At 40.4% G+C, this 18,627-nt stretch overlaps 1 protein-coding gene across 3 annotated transcripts in view; it reads left to right on the forward strand.

Annotated features, from left to right (window-relative positions):
* Window positions 1-18,627, forward strand: part of LOC127412761 (transcriptional enhancer factor TEF-1-like) — a 117,332-nt gene that overhangs the window by 28,194 nt on the left and 70,511 nt on the right. For all 3 annotated transcript variants that reach the window (XM_051649392.1, XM_051649410.1, XM_051649402.1), the window contains exon 3: window positions 14,223-14,475. In XM_051649392.1, the coding sequence (XP_051505352.1) occupies window positions 14,328-14,475 (148 nt within the window). In that variant the 5' untranslated portion in view covers window positions 14,223-14,327. The remainder of the gene's footprint in view (window positions 1-14,222; window positions 14,476-18,627) is intronic.

Consider the following 18,627-nt stretch of genomic DNA (forward strand, 5'->3'; position numbering starts at 1 on the left):
GACAAGACTGTCATTATACTTAAAATAAGATGGGCTGTTCATTTCTTCCTGACATGAAACCAGAGCCATATCATCAGCATACTTTATAAGGGAAAGATTACTGTCATTACACTGGAGTTCATTGATATAAACAGAAAACAACAGAGGAGATGATATGCATCCCTGAGGTACACCAGAATTTAAGACCAGACATCAGACAGAATGCTATTGATACAGACTCGCTGAAGGCCGTATGTGTGTTCATTTATTAAATAGGGCTTGATATTGATAAAGTTTTCCTGATTTGATTCTGATTCACAAGCACTTGATTTTATTCCGATTTATTTGGGTATATTGCAGGTATAATGTCCATTTTGCTTACATATGAAAAGATCTCTCAGCTAATGCTGTTAATTATACAGGGTACCTTCTAACTTGGTAAGTTATGAAAATGTTAATTTTACAAATTTTATTTTATCACAGAAATTTACAAATCAATGTATTCCATCAATGAATGTGATGGCTTGAAATTGCATGTATTATATGTTTATTGTTTACATGCATAATTTTTACTATTTACAAGTATTTACATTTATAGAACAAGTGCTAAAACGGTCCTTTCTCTTTAAGAATATGGCTTTTGATTTACTCGCATAGTAGAGGGTTGCTGCATAAAGTTAAAGATAGATCTTGGGATTTAAGAATCGATATCGAGAAAGTTCAAATGAAGATTGCGAATCATAGCAAAATCGCTATTTTTACTATTTTTGATCATTTTTAATCTGATGATGCTATCAGCTACTCAGAGTGTGTACTCTCATCTTTATTTAACACTGAGTGCATTTACAAGCATTATCTTACACCGATTATGCTTAACCCTTTAAAGCCTGAGCCCCAAATTCCGAAAATTCCATTCTGTGCCAGAATATGATATTCATATCAAAATTCATATTATATTCATATAACATCACACACCTGAAATGTATATACCATATTGAAGAGAAGAACTAGGGCTTTCAAATGATATAAATATATGTATGATTATTTAAGGCTAATCATCCTTTATCAATAAGATCTCGCACAGCAATTTTTACAAAAATCTTCTCCAGCCACCATACTTCATCAGACAACTGCATTTTCAACCATTTTAATTACAAGCTAGAGGGAAACATATAAAATATAAAATATACATAATTTTGTGGGCAATGTAGAATAGCAGACAGATTAGAAATATAATCTATTGTTTAAAAGTTATGACCATTCTAGTGATTAGTGGGAAAATGGAAAAAAAACAAACATTTAGAATGTTAAGATACATTTCACATGACCACTCCTCAAATACTCCATTTGAGCAGCTGTAATAATAAATTGAGATTGCATCTGAAATTGAAGGACACAAACACTGAAATATACATTTTATGTGTTCAATAAAACACACACTTTATTTAATTTGAACATTAGAATTACACACAAATTATACAGCAAAACATACAAAATCAAACTTTCGAACTATCTACAGTAAATACATTTTTAATAAAGAGTGCAGGAACAGAATATATATAAATTCATAAATACTCAACAACTGCAATACCTGTGGAGAGAAGAGAGGGAGAAAAGAGGGAAGGGGGAGGACAACACCAGAAACACAGCCCAACCTAGGCCTCTTTGCGAAACTGGTCACACTCAGCTGGGTGCCAAGACTGAAAACAGTTCCTATTGCGAACCAAGCAAAGTCTTTTGCCATTACATTCGCAACAAGCTACTTTAGATTTATTTTCAGTCCTACATTTCCGATAGCATAGCCAACATCTCTTAGAGGACTCTTCAAATTTAGGGACATGGGCTGTGTGGAGTGATGACGAAGGAGAGACTACAGGCTTTAGTGTGTGCCAAGGGAAACTTGTGTGAATATCGATACCTCCCAACTGACGAGCCAGGTTTTCTCTGAAATCTATCTGGGTTAAGTTCACTGGTCTACGCTCATCCCCTGGTGCTGCATGAATGTGTTGCCATTCCTTAAACAATATGAAACTATTGATGATGACAGTGTCTATGAAGTGGAAAAAAAGAGTCTTACATTTACATTAGGCAGATGCTTTTATCCAAAGCAACTTACAGTGCCCTTATTACAGGGACAATCCCCCTGGAGCAAACTGGAGTTAAGTGCCTTGCTAAAGGACACAATGGTGGTGGCTGTGGGGGTTGAACCAGCTACCTTCTGCTTACCAGTTCAGTGCTTTAGTCCACTACGCCAACATCACTCTTCCACCACTTCTGAGTTTTTTGTAGGACGTTGTAAGATTTTATAATTTGGTCTGACCTATCAACACCGCCCGTGTTTTTGTTATAATCGCTGATGACAGTGGGCTGGAGGGCTTCTTCTTTTGTCCAGTCGCCATAATTTTTTACAAACCTAGTAATTTCGGTTGAGCCATTCACATTCTGGAAATTGGAGAGGCATGTAACTGCACGCATGTCCTTACACTGAATTACAAGTATATTCCCCTCAATCCTACACCACCTCATATCCCCACGAGCTGTCTTGCATTCCCATCTTTTGATGTCTTTAAATTCTGCAGGAAACAGTTTACGATTCACCCTGCATGTCCCACAGGCATTAGTTCCCATTTCTAACAACTTAACCATAAGAGCTGGGGACGTGTATAAGTTGTCAAACCAAACATTGTGGCCCTGGTCTTTGAATGGCTGCAGTAACAATTCAACTACTTTGGTGGCCAAGTCAGTGACACACCCATCATGACTACCTGTGTAAACATTAAAGTCGAGAGTATACCCCGAGTCTGATGTTGCAATTACCCATAATTTAAAACCCCACCGAGTAGGCTTGCCCTTCATGTATTGTTTAAATCCTGACCGAGCTTTAGACTTGACCATACGTTCATCTGTTGCAAGATTTTGTTTAGGCTGAAAGAGCTGCTGGCATTTTTGTTTGAGGTGGTCCATAAGATAATGCAACTTCCTAATGTGATCCTGTTTATCCTCTGTGGTAGGGTCTACAACATGTAGAGCTTCTAAAAGAGCCTCGTAGCGGTCACGTGACATAAATCCCCTCGCCCACGAGCCCTAAAGTGACTTGGTTCCCCAATGATGATGGGAATCAGGGAGAATTGAAAACCCCATGTAAATGAGCAACCCAAGAAATTTGTAAAATTCATCGGGGGTCACCTCCATCCAAGCTCCTTGGTACCTGGAATATGACGGACAGTTTAGGACGAGCTCCCACCCCTGATGGTTTGTAAAGCTGCATATCTCAGCAACTACAGCCTGAGTAAAAAACAGCATGAAAAAGTCAATTTCTCGCAACATCATATTGGAGGTTGACCACACAACCTGACACACGCTACCTAAGTCAAGACCGAATGGAAGGCTAGGCTTAAATGGGAGAGGTTTTGGTGCCTGTGAATCGATGTCAGAGTACGAGGGATAAGTAACAGAGTCAGGGAAGCGTTTACGCTTTCTAGCTGACTTGGGACCTGTGCGAGAATGGCTAGCCATACCCAAAATAATAAGAGTAACAGTGTTAGTGTTACTGTGAGTATCAGTCATATGAGAAATGGAAACAAACAGTACATACACATTCATATATACCCAGTTGATGGTCTTGGCTGGGGATCAGGTTCCATCTCATCCTCCATCTCCTCGTGGTCCAGGTCTTCCTGCAGTAATTCCTGGTCCAGCAGATCTTCCTCCTGTGTGCTCATGCCCTCAAAAGCAGGGAACCATAGTCTTTCCATCTCTACAACAGAAAAAAATTACACAATTGGTAGCCAGCAGTGTATTCTTCACAAATCCATACACCGAATAGTCACCAAAGGCTTGCAGACTAACCAGAATGTCCAACTGCAGACAGCCCTCTCACACGTTCCTTGTGAACAGGAAGCTACACACAATCTAAAATCATGTCTGTGTGATGGATTGGTAAGGCTATCTGCTAAATTATAGAAAGATATCTACCATTTTTTTTTTTATTACACGGGAAAATCAACAAGCTAGATAACTTATCTAACAAGCAGGCCAGTTTCCAGGCAGGTCTGAACAGCGTCTGCTCTCTGCCTCACATTACTTCAGGCGGATTTTTCACAAGCGACAAAATTGGCAAAGAAGTTATTGATATTTTGTTAAAAATGTACATAGTATTGCTAGTTAATGTTTATTTAGCAAGTTTTACAGAAACTGCCAAAAAAAACGTTTATATAAAAAGAAGAGGCTCGCCGATGACGGTCACGTTTTTTTCCAGAAAAAAATAACTATCTAGCGCTACTACAAATAAATGCTTCGGAACTAAAAAGGTTTGACTATCTTCCACAAGCAACAAAATTGGCCAAAAAAGTTATTAATATTTAGCTAAAAATGTACATAGTATTGCAAGCTAATGTTTATTTAGCAAGTTTCACAGAAATTTGCTTAAAAATAGAGGCTAGCTGCCTGTCCGATGAACGGCGACAGTCATGTCATTTTTTCCAGAAATAACTAGCGTTACTCATACAAATAAATGCTTCATAACTAAAACGTTTTAACTTCCAATAGACAATATTGACAACACATGTTAAATAACTTGTCTTATCTCGAAAGATCGCCTCAGTTTTCAATTTGAAGCAGTAAGTCCAACACTGGAGGTAATCTCCCGGGATATCCTCTCTGACTCCGCTCAGACAAATGGAGGATGACGCTGATGACGATACATTTATTATTTACGCCCAGTAACCCCTTAACCAATCATATGTGCTTTTAGCTTATATTGTCATGAGTATCTGGCAGTTTTAAGAAATAAAATCGCTGATTGGACGGCGAAGATATTGAGACAGGAACCATGGGAATAATTGTTCCCAAATTTGAACGCTCTGGCTGGAAAGGGTTAAAGGGATAGTTCACCCAAAAATGAAAATTCTCTCATCACATACTCGCCCTCATGCCATCCCAGATCTCCACTTTCACTTTCACATTTTTCTTCTTTTGTTTTTGGCGATTCACATTCTTCATGCATATCACCACCTACTGGGCAGAGAGGAGAATTTATAGTAAGAAAGGACTTAAATATTGATCTGTTTCTCACTCACACCTATCATATCGCTTCTGAAGATATCGATTTAACCACTGGAGTCATATGCATTATATTTTTGCTGCCTTTATGTGCTGTTTTGGAGCTTAACATTTTTGGTCACCATTAACTTGCATTGTATGGACCTACAGAGCTGAGATATATTTTTTAAAATCTTTGTTTGTGTTCAGAAGAAGAAAGAGAGACAGACACATCTAGGATGGCATGAGGGTGAGAAAATGATGAGAGAATTGTATTTTTGGGTGAACTGTCCCTTTAATAAGTTGACGATGGGTAAGGTCATGTAAATGGCTTAAACATTTTCTTTTATCAGGGTAAGGTCATAAATGGTTTAAGCAATTACTGATCAGTACTCATAGAATTTTGCCCATTTGCCCGACTTTCCAGCATGATTTTTATATTTTGACGTCAAAAGCAGAGAATAACCTGATTATTTCTACTTTATGTTAACGTGTTTCTTATGTTGTCATTTTTTTTCTTTTTTTGGAATAAGCATATTTTTGTTGTTATCAGTGTGTTGCTGTGCATGTAAACATTATCTGTTTAAATTTATTCTGTAGAAAATGCAAAAAGTGTTTTTAGGTTTTGGGCCTGCTTATACTTTACATGAATTACTTGAATATTATAATTTTCCACAATAATATGACATAATAATGTAAAATGTGTCACCCTCATGTTGTTCTAAACCAGTATGAGTACTTTCTTTCTTCTGTGGAACACAAATGGAGATGTTAGCCTCAGTCATCATTCTCTTTCATTGCATTTTTTCTTCTATTTAAAGAAAGTGAATAGTGACTGATGTTTTCAGTCCTAACATACCGCTTATCCTCCTCCTGTTTGTTCCAGCGAAGTCATAGGGGTTTGGAGCCACACGAGGGTGAAAAAATAACAGAATTTTCAATTTTGGGTGAACTATCTCTTTAGTGGTCCCAATTATAAGGATATACCCATCAGAAAATGTTTTAAGCTCTGTCTGCATGTGTCACCTCTCATTTGTTTTCTTTCTTCTGTATCCTCAATGCTGGGGCAGAGAAAGTCTTAAATGGCATTGAGTTGTGAGAGAGGCATGTTTGGGCACATCCGTGCTCAAATGTGCAGGAGTGTTATCGGCGCCTCACACACACACACACACACACACACATGCACACATAACGCAACACAAATGTGCTGACACACATGAACAAAACAAAAGCACATGCATTTATACCCTCACACGCACACATAGATGCATGCAGAAGGTGAATGACAGTGGATGTCTCTAATGCGTGCAGAAGGTTTAAACTAAACACTGTTAAACTAAACAGTGTTTAGTTTAATGCCTCAGGGCTCTAGGGGGAATTGCATGTTGATTAGCAGTCGCCATATCAGAGGTGAAAAATCTATATTTCAAAGTATCGCAGTATTTAATCTCACAAAATTGTACTGATACTCAACCGGCAAGGACTGATGTTTTTAGTTCGTTTTTCACATTCATTTTTTTGCTTTTTGGAAAAAAGTGAGCACCAGTCAGAACAAGTTTGTGAGAATGCAAAACATTCTGCAGTATTAAGTCAACAAACACACAATTATTTTTTATTTGACCAAAATGCAAACATAGAATATATAATAAGCCTAACTATTCATGATTATATGGTTAGTTGAATTTTTATTATTTGTATTTAGCATTGTTTTTCCTGCTCAGAACAGACCTGTGACCCATTTTTGGGTCATTACCCACCAGTTGACAACCACCGTGTTAACGCATATTCCGATCACTGTATGACCACAGTTAGTATTGTTCATGTCTCATCAGCAAGTTTTGAACAACTGAATAAAAGAGAATATTGTTGGATGGCTTTCTAAAACCGGGCAATATGATAGCCACAGAATTTGTGTTTTCATACCCACAGCCAAGCCAACAAGACAGGCTGTAACAAATCACAGTTCTGAAGCATTGAGGTCTTTAGCTTCCTAGAAAAATAATATTACAGACATTTCTTTTTCTTTTTATTCTTCAAACGGTATTGTGTATTTACACAATGTTAACAATATTTTTCAGGGTGGAAAGATCATGTCTCTCATTACATTTTTGTGGATAATGTCGAAATTTCCTGTGATACACTTTCTCTAATGAATAAATCTTGGGAGCAGCATAATTTCATGTGAAATATTCAAGGAAAATTGTGGGAAAAGGTTTTTTCTTTCTCTCGCTGTGGTTATTATGTGCACTCTGTGTAAGGTGCAGGTGCTCACATTGTTTGAACTCAGAAGCACTTGTTTCTCCATTATAGTGTTATTTTTAATGAATAAAGATGGAGTGACTCCCAACTAAATTCTTTTTCATTCTTGGCAAAGTACATGTTGTCAAGGCCTTTTAGCTGTGTGTAACTGCTAGCTGCTGCGGCATAAAGAAATCTTTTTTGTCAGTCATTCTGTAATCGTTGCCGTGGTTTACGATTTCCTGTGAGGACAATAGAAAACTGAAGAGGCTATGATGTAGGATCATTCACTGTTGTTCTCGTAATACACACGGGGTTAAAGTCAACATGAAATAGCATTTGCAACCCATTTTACTTTCGCAATGTGATGTATGAGTTAAACAAAAAATGTAGAGCAGGACTTTTTTTTTTTCTCCCAGAAGTTAATTGGATTTTAAAGTGGTCTCAATGTGCCAGGGGGTTGGAGGGGAGGGAATGAAAAATAAAGAGGATTGGTGACGTCTACAAAGTTTGGAACGGAGAACTGGAACCAAATGATTTTAATAACTTTTGGTTCCCATTCCTGTTCCATTAACGGCTCCCGAACGTGCAGTTTTTTGCAGATGTGGATGGAACACCATGCTAAAATACTCTGACAGTGTTTCCTGCAGAGCAGTTCATGCGCCCCACATCTAAATCTACTGCACAAAACACACAGCTTGACCAGTGTAATCTAATTCTTGAACAAATGACTCTTTTGAGCCAGTTCTTTAGAATATACAGCGTGAAACACAGCGCGACCAGTGTAGATCGATTCCCGTACAAATGTCGCTAATGAGGTGCTATTTTTTTGGCGCTCTGCACAAGGTTAAGAAATTTTATTTGGAATAACATACACTGATGAATCATTCACAAAAAGACCAGGAATGTGTAGTGAAGTAAATAGGGTTAATTAAGATTTCATGTAGATATTTTAGAGTTTGGAGTTAAGTTATACAAAGTTGTGTCATGAAGTAGAAGACTTTTTTTTTTTTTCTTGAGGCAGATTGCTTTAGTTTAGATCTGTGTTTCTCAACTGGTGGGTCACGACTCAAAAGTGGGTCGCTGGTCAGTTTGGATAGTCACTAACAGCAGGGAAGGAAAAATTACATGGTTCTCCTTCCTTAGAAAATTTTTCAGTGGCCTCCCAAGCGAAATTTCGGGCCACCGAGGCAAATTTAAGGATAATCTCATGTTCTGCGCTTTATATGTGCTAAATATGCTTATCATCTGCAACGCATTATTTTCGCGGTGCGCTTGAAGCTTAGTTTTTGCACGATTTTGGCTCAAGCCATCACAGAACCACTTGCACCAATGATCTGTTCTCCTCTAACCTACTCTATCTCTGGAGCGCACCTGCATCATCCAGGATATCCTTGATATTGCGGCGCAGGCCACAAAACTGATGCGACCCATTTGAGGTCTAGTGAGAACTTTCTAGTTGAAAACACTATGGAGGAAGTCAGACCTCTCAAACAGAAGACATCGACATGCTAAACAGCAAAGGAAAAGAGACAACAGTGTGGCATGTGGCAAAAAAAACAAAAAAACGATTCACCCTTACTAGAATGTATCACGATTTTACAGTAGTAACAGAAACTGTGATATTTTGACAGTTTTTAGTTTCATATGAAACTAGTTTTTAAAAGCAAATTATATAATAATAATAATAATAATAATAATTATTATTATTATTATTATTTTTTTTTAGCAAAACTAGATACATTGACTTACCCACAGTAATGAATATCCATCTATGGTCTTATGTGCTTATATGGCATTGCACTGTATATATAAGGGCGAGTACATAAAAGGCTTTAAAGTCTGGACCTCCAAGACTTTGACAAACTATGGACAAAGTTTGAATGATGTTTGATATTCCGAAATAAACTGGATAATAGGCTCATAAATAAATAGACTCGTCAGCTTTTAAAGGGGAATGAAAAATAATGTCACTTGATATGCCCTTATACTTGAAAATCATGAAAAAAAACTATGCAAGGAAAAAGAAAATATGACCTAGGCTACATTAAATACAGGTTACTTTTTTACTATGTTGTGTCGCCACTTGATGTTCAATGTAAAATCTGGGTTTTGACAAAAAAACAGGTGAGGAAAAACTGTGTAGATCATATTTGAGCTTAAATAGCACTACTTTGCTCATTATTTTTTTAAATGTATATTTACTTAATGAGATAAAGAGACTTTCTCATAAAGGTTTTCTCATTGCAGAAAAATCGAATTAGCTCCCTTTCTAGAATTAAAAAAGTTGGCTCAGCGAACATATACCTTCTGTTTGTCTCTATTTAGACAAGACGTGAGAGAACTGACAGTTTGCTGTGAAATATTTTTGAGAGCAATTTCAATTAGACGGGTGACCTGATATAAAATAGCATATTTTAGAGTTGTCTTCTGAAAGGATTTTCACTTTTCGTAAAAGAGTAAGAACATTTTGTAATTCCTTTAACCTCAGTGTAAAAGTTAAGACTCTGATCTGATGAATGACAGCTTCATTATCAATTGGAGGGGGAAAGGGCTAAAAGATAAAATCCTGCTTTAATCATACTCCATTTATTGTGCATGTTGATGTAATCCAATAATGCAGAGCCCTCGAACTGGGTGGAAATTATCATTATCTTTCTAAGCAGCATTGATCTGGGCCTCCCGTGAGAAATGATGCATGAAATAGTGGCAGAGGTAAATCAGTTCTGTTGATGTATCAAAGACTAAATGATCATTGAGGGACTTCAGCCATGATTAGGCTATGTTTTTATGCTATTGATTTTTCCTCCTTAACACTTGTTAGTGATAATGCATGCTCATTTTACACTTAATCTACAACAAGATGACACATGAAGTAAAGGCGAATGTTACATTTAATGGGAGACCTGGTATCTGGCCTGCATTACAACCCATGGCCTGGTGCCTTGTAACCTCCACAGCAAAGGCTTCTGCCTATCTAGATTCAGCGGCTTCTCTTTCCATTACCATCAAAGGCAGAATAACCTCCAATTAATGTAAGTGGACATGTATATTCAGAGTAGATCCATTTGGTTGGATGATGTAACTCTATGAGCTCTACGAGTGGTTAGAATTGACCATGGGCCTTGTATTGCATGAGGCATTCATCTCGTGCAATTTAGGCTTTGCATTAATCTTGTGCAAATAAAGATTTAATTGCTGTCACATTTTTTTTCTACCAAGGGTCAAATAGTATGTTGAATATATATCCACCCTTTATATAGCATATGTCATTTAAAACAGCACAATGACTGTGCTTTATCAGTAGGGTTTGTAATATTATCTAAAAATGTTTTATTCCAAATTTCTGCCTTCTGTTTTTTAAATGGCACCACATAGAATCCGCTAAACCTTTTTGTATCACAAACTTTCAGAATTCGGAGGAAATATTGTTATCTCAGTGTTCAGAACTTTAGATACCAAAGCTTCCAATGTGAAGGATTTAATCATTTTTGAGCTACAAATGCAAAGCATTACTCATCTGTTATGGCTCTGATCGAATTACTGCAGGTTGCCAAATACCTGCATACTTTTGGTCACTAGTAGGCGTTCCTTCTGAACTACAGTATCTGACATGAGGCAACTTGCATCGTTAATGACATTTGGTTAATTTGAATGTGTCTTTAGGGCAGCGTTCCCACAGTAATGGAAAAAATTATAAGGGATTTTTAAAATTGTGATTTCCAAGCCTGCAAAAATCATTGAATTAATAAAATCTTCAAAAGTCATGCAAAGCGCTTTGAGTGTAGTGTCAGAAAAACACTATATAATTGTAACGTTCATTCATATATGTTGTAGATATAGTGATTAATCTCATAAATAAATAGGATGCGCTTGAGTGAGGTAATTAACCAGTTTTAAAGTGGTTCATTTTGCCGGTGTTCAGTGGTTTCAACTCACGCAGCTCAAGCGGGGGAATCCCAACATACTGGATTATTAGATCAGATGAATCCATATCTAATATCTTCTTCTATAAAAAGATGTTTCTCTAGATGTTTTTTCTTCTATTTATATTTTGCACTGCTAATCTTGCAGCGTTATTTTTTTCTTGTCATATTTCGGTCAATACAGTTATTTAATAAAATAATTTAATTATCGCCATGATGCGTCGTTTTCATCACGTTTTCGTTATCGTTGTAGAATAAAAAAGAAAAACAACCTTTGATTTTGTATCTCAATCCGTCTTTTCAATACAATGGCAGCTGATAGTGACTCACTTTAAAGCTTAAAAAAGGACCTGAAAGTGTCATAAAAGTAGTCCATGTGAATTGTGTGTCGTATTCCAAGTCATCTGAAGACTTATGATAGGTTTCGATGAGAATAATTTGAAAATATTTTTCAGTGAAAATTGTAATGTCCGTTGCACATGCGTTAGTGCATGAGAGAAACTTTAGAAGCACCGTGGCACATGTGTTTTCACCAACAACAACAAAAAAAAAATGACTTTTTCAGGTTGTTTCTCTCAGGAAACTCATATGGGTTTGGAACAATATGAGGGTATGTAAGTTATGATGGAATTTTCATTTTGGGATGAACTGTTCCTTATAAATCCTTGTTCAGTCAAATCCCAAATGACTGAAATAGCCATGGAAATTCATTGATTAAAAAAAAAGGTCTGGAAACCTTATTAGGGGGAATCTACCTGTTGAAATGGGGATTTGATTGTCAATTGGAGTGGTTGTGAATTTCACACAAATGCGCTGAAATGTCACTGATGACTTCTGTAGTAAAATCAAACTCCAGCAGGCACAACAAACATATTGCCTTCGCATTTGCTGTCTCTTTCAAGTGGTCCACCCTTGGCAGAGGGACCAATGGCAGCCATTTTTCAAGAAGGCTTTCTGTTGCCATATGGGAGCCAACACTGAAAGTATAGCCGAAGTAAACATGTTTATCTACTCCAAGCTCCTGAGCTTTCCCCCTAAACTGGCAATCTTTATACAGTTTGTATATCTGACAGTGAGGGAAGAACATGATTCCAAGATGTTTGTAGCCGTGCTGGAAGTGATTACCAGTGTAGTTCATTATTCAGTTAGATTTGGGGGGGAGTGGAGCGGAGCAGAAAAAAGGGCCCAAACCATTTAGTGGTCAGAAAAGGGAGGCTTTTTTTCCATCTCTCATCAGTCTGTGAGTCTGTTCTGCAGTGTCAGCATTCAGCACACAAAAACGGAATTCAGTAAAAGCTCCCTCCACTCTCCCAGAGAGCCACCCCCCACCCATTTTTTCCAACAGGCTGCTCCCATCCCCCCTTGTGAACTGACATTCTAGAAGAAACATATGCTGCTAGTCCCACATCCCAACAGCTTGTGCTGCCTGAAAGGGAGAAGGCACAGAGAAAGGGGAAGTGGGGGGGACTTCAAGAATGCCACCAAGAAGAATTGTTGCATGTTTGACAATCAGTACGTTTACATGCACTTTTTAAAACGTTATGTAAATGCTTTAGTCAGACTGAAGTTGTACCAGTCAAGTTTGCGAAGCCTGGCGCACAGACCTAGAAAATGCAATTGCAGCATGACTTTGTCCAGCATGAATTGGTCCACAGTTCACGCGGACCATCATTCAATTTCATTGTATAGAAAAAAATAAATAAAAAAAATAAATAAAAGTGAATGGTGACTGGGGCTAACATTCTGCTTAACATGTGCTTTTGTGTTTCACTGAGGGAAAAAAGGTAATAGAGGTTTGGAACAACATAAGCATGAGCAAATGATGACATTTAAGGTTAACAATCCCTTTTAGACTTGACTTGGGCTTGTGACAAATGAATAGAGACTTGAATTGAACTCTGTGTTAGAGACTTGTCTTCTACTTCCAGGATCTTAAGGTTATTTACATTACTAAAACATGAAGCAATTTCATTTGATATCAATAATACGATGCCAATGTTGCCCTGAATGTTCATAAGGAGGGGCACATTTAGCCCAGGCAGCTGGGTTTTTTAATTTTTACAGAGAAATATGTCTGCAATTTTATGGTTTTCCTGCAATTTTATGGAGATGCCATGTGGTTTTTGGAAATGTTTTAAGGTTATACCTTCAAGCCAGACACTTAATTTCCTCAGTCATTTGGATTTCGCTCACAGAAATTTTAGATGCCTGTCTTCAGAATTAATTCAGTCATAACTCTCTTGAGATAAAATGAAACTAATTCAGGGGCACTAGGGTTAAGATGATTTCATTTCAGTGTTCTACTTTGATCTTCCAAACTTTTAAAATTATAGAAAAGAGCAAATTTGATTTTACAGTGATAATGCAGTTAAAGGTGGAGAGTGAAAATTTTTCAATATCAAAATACTTTCTTGTATGCCAGTTCAATGATCTTGAAGAGTGCATTGGCTCTGCAACACACTTAAAACATTACAGTGTTTCAGCAGTCCAAAATACCAACTTCTGGTTCAACCAATGGCGCAAGTTTAGGGCAGGACTATCTGTTTTTCCGAACAAAGAAGGATGGGGTCAGGAATGGAAGGGTTGTTAGGAGTATTTGGGAAACCTTTTGCAAACAATTATTTTTTTAAATTTAATTTGGTGCCGCTAGTGCCGTGGAAATTGCGCACTTCACCTTAAAATTGAAGTTCCTGCTTTATAACACACTAAGCACCACTTTAAACCTCCTCATAGATAGAGTTCTGTGCTGTAGAGAGTAGTGACCAATATATCTTCCAGGATGATTTTCGGCTACATTTCATCAGTTCCAAAATCTACTAAATCTGGTGATTTTAAGTAAAGTTTGTGTAAAATACATGTTCAGCATTTTTGTGTACATTTTTTTTTATCATTGCATTGTATTAATTATACTGTATATCGGCATTATATCGGCCATTAGCCACCCTGCTCTCTAATTATCGGCATCAGCTATTAAAAACCCCATATTGGTCGACCACTAGTAGAGAGTAACCACAGCCATGTGTTTTTTATCACTTTCAGGATTCACCCTAGTCTGCTCCAGGCTTCGGCTTGGAGGTCTCAACCGCCATCATTGATCCCAGCAGTTGGAGTGGCAGTGAAAGCTCTGCCGAGGACATCGAGAGGATGAGCGACTCTGCGGACAAGCCCATTGACAATGACGCTGAGGGGGTGTGGAGCCCTGACATCGAGCAGAGCTTCCAGGAGGCGCTGGCCATCTACCCACCCTGTGGACGCCGCAAAATTATCCTCTCGGATGAGGGCAAGATGTATGGTAAGATAAAGGTTCTTCTTCCGAAATATTGACTATTAACAAAGTCTGGTCCAATTTGCAGCTTATTCTGGCCAAGAACTGCCTACTTAGACCAAAAGAGACCATCTGATCAACATATAAAAAGACCAACCAAGTTTATTTTCCTTTTTTATGTGCTTATTAGAGACACCCACTTTTGGAAGTAAAGCCATCCAATCAGGTTAGAGCTTGCCACATTGAGAAAGTGTGTGCCATTTTTTTTTGTGTGCAATATGCATAAGATGATCAGTTTTACACTGCGATGTTCAAATGCTTTTCTATACTATAAATAAGCCATTTCATCAGTTAGTTTCCTCAAAGAGTGAAAACATTGGTGCTCTGTGGCACTTTCAAAACGTTGCTCTTTTGTTTGAACATGCTGATCAGCCTGACACAGCAAATCTGGCTCAACCAATGGTGTGAGTTTTGGGTGGGACTATTTGTTTTTCCAACCAGTGGAAGACACTGGCAGTGTTCGGAAACTGATTGAAAACAATCATTATTTTTCTTGCATTTCTGTTTAGTGATGCAAGTAGTGCAGAAATTACACACTTTAGCTTCAAACATTAAATATATCTAATTGGTTGTGAATCTGTTGCGGTACATTCCGCTTTCACTGTGGACAGAGAAATTACTTGTTGCTGGAAGCTTATCACGTCGTTGGCTAAGACACGATGTAAGTGTGTTACATGACAAGGTAACAACACAAAGCCCTACTATGTTGCTTGGGCACTCAGGGGGTTTGGATCAGTCTCGGAGGTGATTGCCAGAGGTGAGAAGTGAAACTGAGAGCTCAAAGAACACACATGAGGGTGAACGGGTGGAGAACTTGAGAATAATTGTCAATCAGGTATCTCAGAAGTCTTGGCTCGGCTGTTGTTGAGTAGTCTCGGATGTTGTTGAGTAGTACGAGTGTAAGTAAAGCAGCATTAACTATTAGTCAGGAGCAGATGGTACTGCGGCTGTCACCAGCTGTGCCACCCCCCCCCCATTCCTGGCTGGGTGATGTCATGGAAAGAGGGAATATTTTCTTTCTGCAGCGTTGGAGTCTTTCACAGCTTGTCAGTGTCAAGTGAAAGCAGAAGGCCCTCGGGGCAGTCGTTTGCAGCTGTCATGTGACCCCTCTGGCCAAATGAAATGTAAAGTTTAGGAGTGGCAGTGAAGCCTCTCAGCTGCCACTACAATAAGGGTTTAGGGCCACCTGAATGCTCTGCATGCTCTAAAATTTACTTTCACTCAGGATTAAAGCATGAAAATTAGGGTTGGCTAACCAGTCTTAAATGATCAGTATGAGAAAACATGCCCTATCAGCACATACATTGTATCTCATACTTCATATCTTGCGAATAATAATAAACCTTATTCCTAATTAAATGTCATCTGGTGAAATCTATATACAAAACTCTCCATCTGGTGAATATGTAGGCTTTAAAAAGTCCCGCATTATGCATCAAATCTTATTTTTTTTCTGGTTATTATTGGGCTTTTGGTTGCACAATAAACTGCATCTGGGATTTTATCCATTTTTGGACTCTTTTAGCCTCTGTCTGTACCTGTCATAGTAAGGAAAGACTATGAATTGAAAGACTACCTTATTTATTGGTATCGGCAAAATCCACTGTCGATCGACCTCTAGTTGATATGGCATTGCTGATAAATAGATATATTTTAGGTCCCTAATTTTGGGATATTTTTTGCTTGTTTTATTGACAGCTATCTGAAATCGTAAGTCCGATCACTTAGAAAAGTAAAAGCACTCCATCAACAAGCCATTTTAATTTGAGTTCCCCTTCTGTCACTCACTCGACGTTGTGTCGATGTAGTGACACTAGGGGTCGCTCTTGAGAGCCCCGAACACCTCTATTCTTTTGAGAAAACGCCAATGAGAATTGGCGAGTGGAATTTGCATGCCACTCCCCCGGAAACATGGGTATAAAAGGAGAAGGAATGCCCACTCTCATTCAGATTTTTTCTTCGGAGCCCGAGCGGTTGTACTATCAGCGAGCTGCATACTACTGCTGTTCCATTAACCTCTTAAGAAGCGTATGCTGTTGGATATATGGCGCATTTCCAGCGGCTTACTCTCCTTCTGCACAACGAGTGCAGATTTCGCCCCTGGGTGCTTCGACAGCACTAAAAAAGTGGATATTCCTGCTAAAGAATATATTTTTTCTGTTAGAGCACACACATTTAAAGACGCATCTTTATAAAGATGCCTTTCCGTATTTGTGTGATTCCTGGATGCGGACGTTATCTCTCCACCTCCGACAGCCACGGGCGCTGCCTCACGTGTCTGGGCAGCGATCACACTGAGGCAGTGTTTGTGGATGGTTCATGTTCTCATTGCGAGAATATGACCATGGCAACGTTGCGGTCACGGCTTTCCTTCTTCCGAAGCGGGAAGCCACTCTAGCCGCCCCCCACGCTGCACCTTCTACCCACGGGTATGAGGTCGGCCCGGCTGGCGCTGGAGGCGATTTGGGGAGTTCAGTGGGTGCAGTCTCGCCGGGTAATTCCCCACTGACCTCCCGTTCCCCAGCACGCTCGTTTGCTCCCGTCCGGTTCCGAAATGAGACCAGTCCGCCTCATGGCCAGCTTGACGTCTCTTTCGGGCCTGCGAGCAGGATGAATCTTCGATCGCTGCATCGGAGAGCGCACTGGCGATGTCGGATTCTGAGGACTCGACTGGGCTGCCACATTCGGGTCTGCCCGCCCAGTCTGAGGCTGAAGCAGAGCTGACCGCTGTGCTTGCACAGGCCGCCGCGAGTACCAGGTTGGACTGGAACTCTTCCCTGAGCACTCGCGGCTTGATGATTAGTTCCTGGGTTTGGGGCGCCGCGCACAGCCTTTCTTCTCAGGAGGTGCACGACGAACTGACGAGGTCATGGAGGGCACCTTTCGCTGCCTGAAAACAGATTTCCGGGTTTGTCCGCTCTCCCTACCCTCAACGGCGGGGCGGTCCGCGGGTACACGGAGGTCCCTCAGGTGGATACGATCCCACCTGGCGGGATCGTATGGTGCTCCCCTCCAGAGCCTGTAGGACTATGTCATCTCTGGCGACCAAATCCTACAGTGCTGCTGGACAGGCCGCCTCCGTCCTGCATGCCATGGCCCTCCTGCAGGTACACCAGGCCAAGGCACTAAAAGAACTACACGTGGGTAGTCCTGATACCGATGTGCTGCAGGCATGCTTTCTCAATGTGCCCATCTCTCAGATTGGACTTTTCGGCGACACTGTTGAGGACTTCGCCCAGCAGTTCTCGGCGTTGAAGAACCAGACGGTGGCCATCCAGCACATCTTGCCCCGGCACGGCTCAAGATCCTGCACCCCGTCTGCTTGCTGAGGGCGTCCCCCTGCGGTGGCGAAAGCCCAGGCGGCTCTGCCCGAGCCCAGCACTCGGCCCCAGCGTAGAGCCCCCAGCAGGAAGCTGACGCCCCCCGTCTCACAGGCCGGCATGAGGACCCGGAAGGCTCCTAAGTGCCCCGAGACAGACAACTCAGGGAGCAAGACGTCCGTTACGGAGCTGGTATCCAGACCACTCCATCCCCCGGTGGAGGGCCGGGAGGTAAATCTTTTGTTTCCTTCTCTTTTTTTTGTTCGCCGCACCCCGAATGGGCTGTGGTAGCCAAATTGTAAAAAAAAAAAAAAGAGCGGTTTCCTCACTCCTTGTCACATAATCGGTGTTCACGACCGCTGTTGTCACGGCGACCAGACACCGAGCACTCGCAGCCAGGGCCCCGTGAATGCGGTCCGCGCCCTACGCCATGCCTACGGCCAACCTGTTGTGATGAATCTCGGACGACCCAAGAGGTCCTCCTCCTCAGTCGTTAACCTGCCCTATGCCGGATAAGCAGAGCAAGGTAAGTGCTTCGAGGTCCCCCTCAGCGCAGCCACCTCGGGACGAAGCAACGCTTCTCGACATGGCGTCACCTGCTCCTCCCTGCCACGAGGCCCCACCTCCAGGTACGTCAGACGCAATTTTCCCTTTAGTGCCCCTCGCCCGGAGCTTGGATGCGTGGCTAATGCTTTCCAACCATCGCGGTGGCTGGCCAGGACCATCCGACTCAGCGATTCAGTTCGCCAGGCGCCCGCCCCAGTTCAGCAGCGTACGCTTCACTTCAGTGCAGGGCGAG

Source organism: Myxocyprinus asiaticus, chromosome 2, assembly GCF_019703515.2.
Source record: "Myxocyprinus asiaticus isolate MX2 ecotype Aquarium Trade chromosome 2, UBuf_Myxa_2, whole genome shotgun sequence".
Taxonomy (NCBI): domain Eukaryota; kingdom Metazoa; phylum Chordata; class Actinopteri; order Cypriniformes; family Catostomidae; genus Myxocyprinus; species Myxocyprinus asiaticus.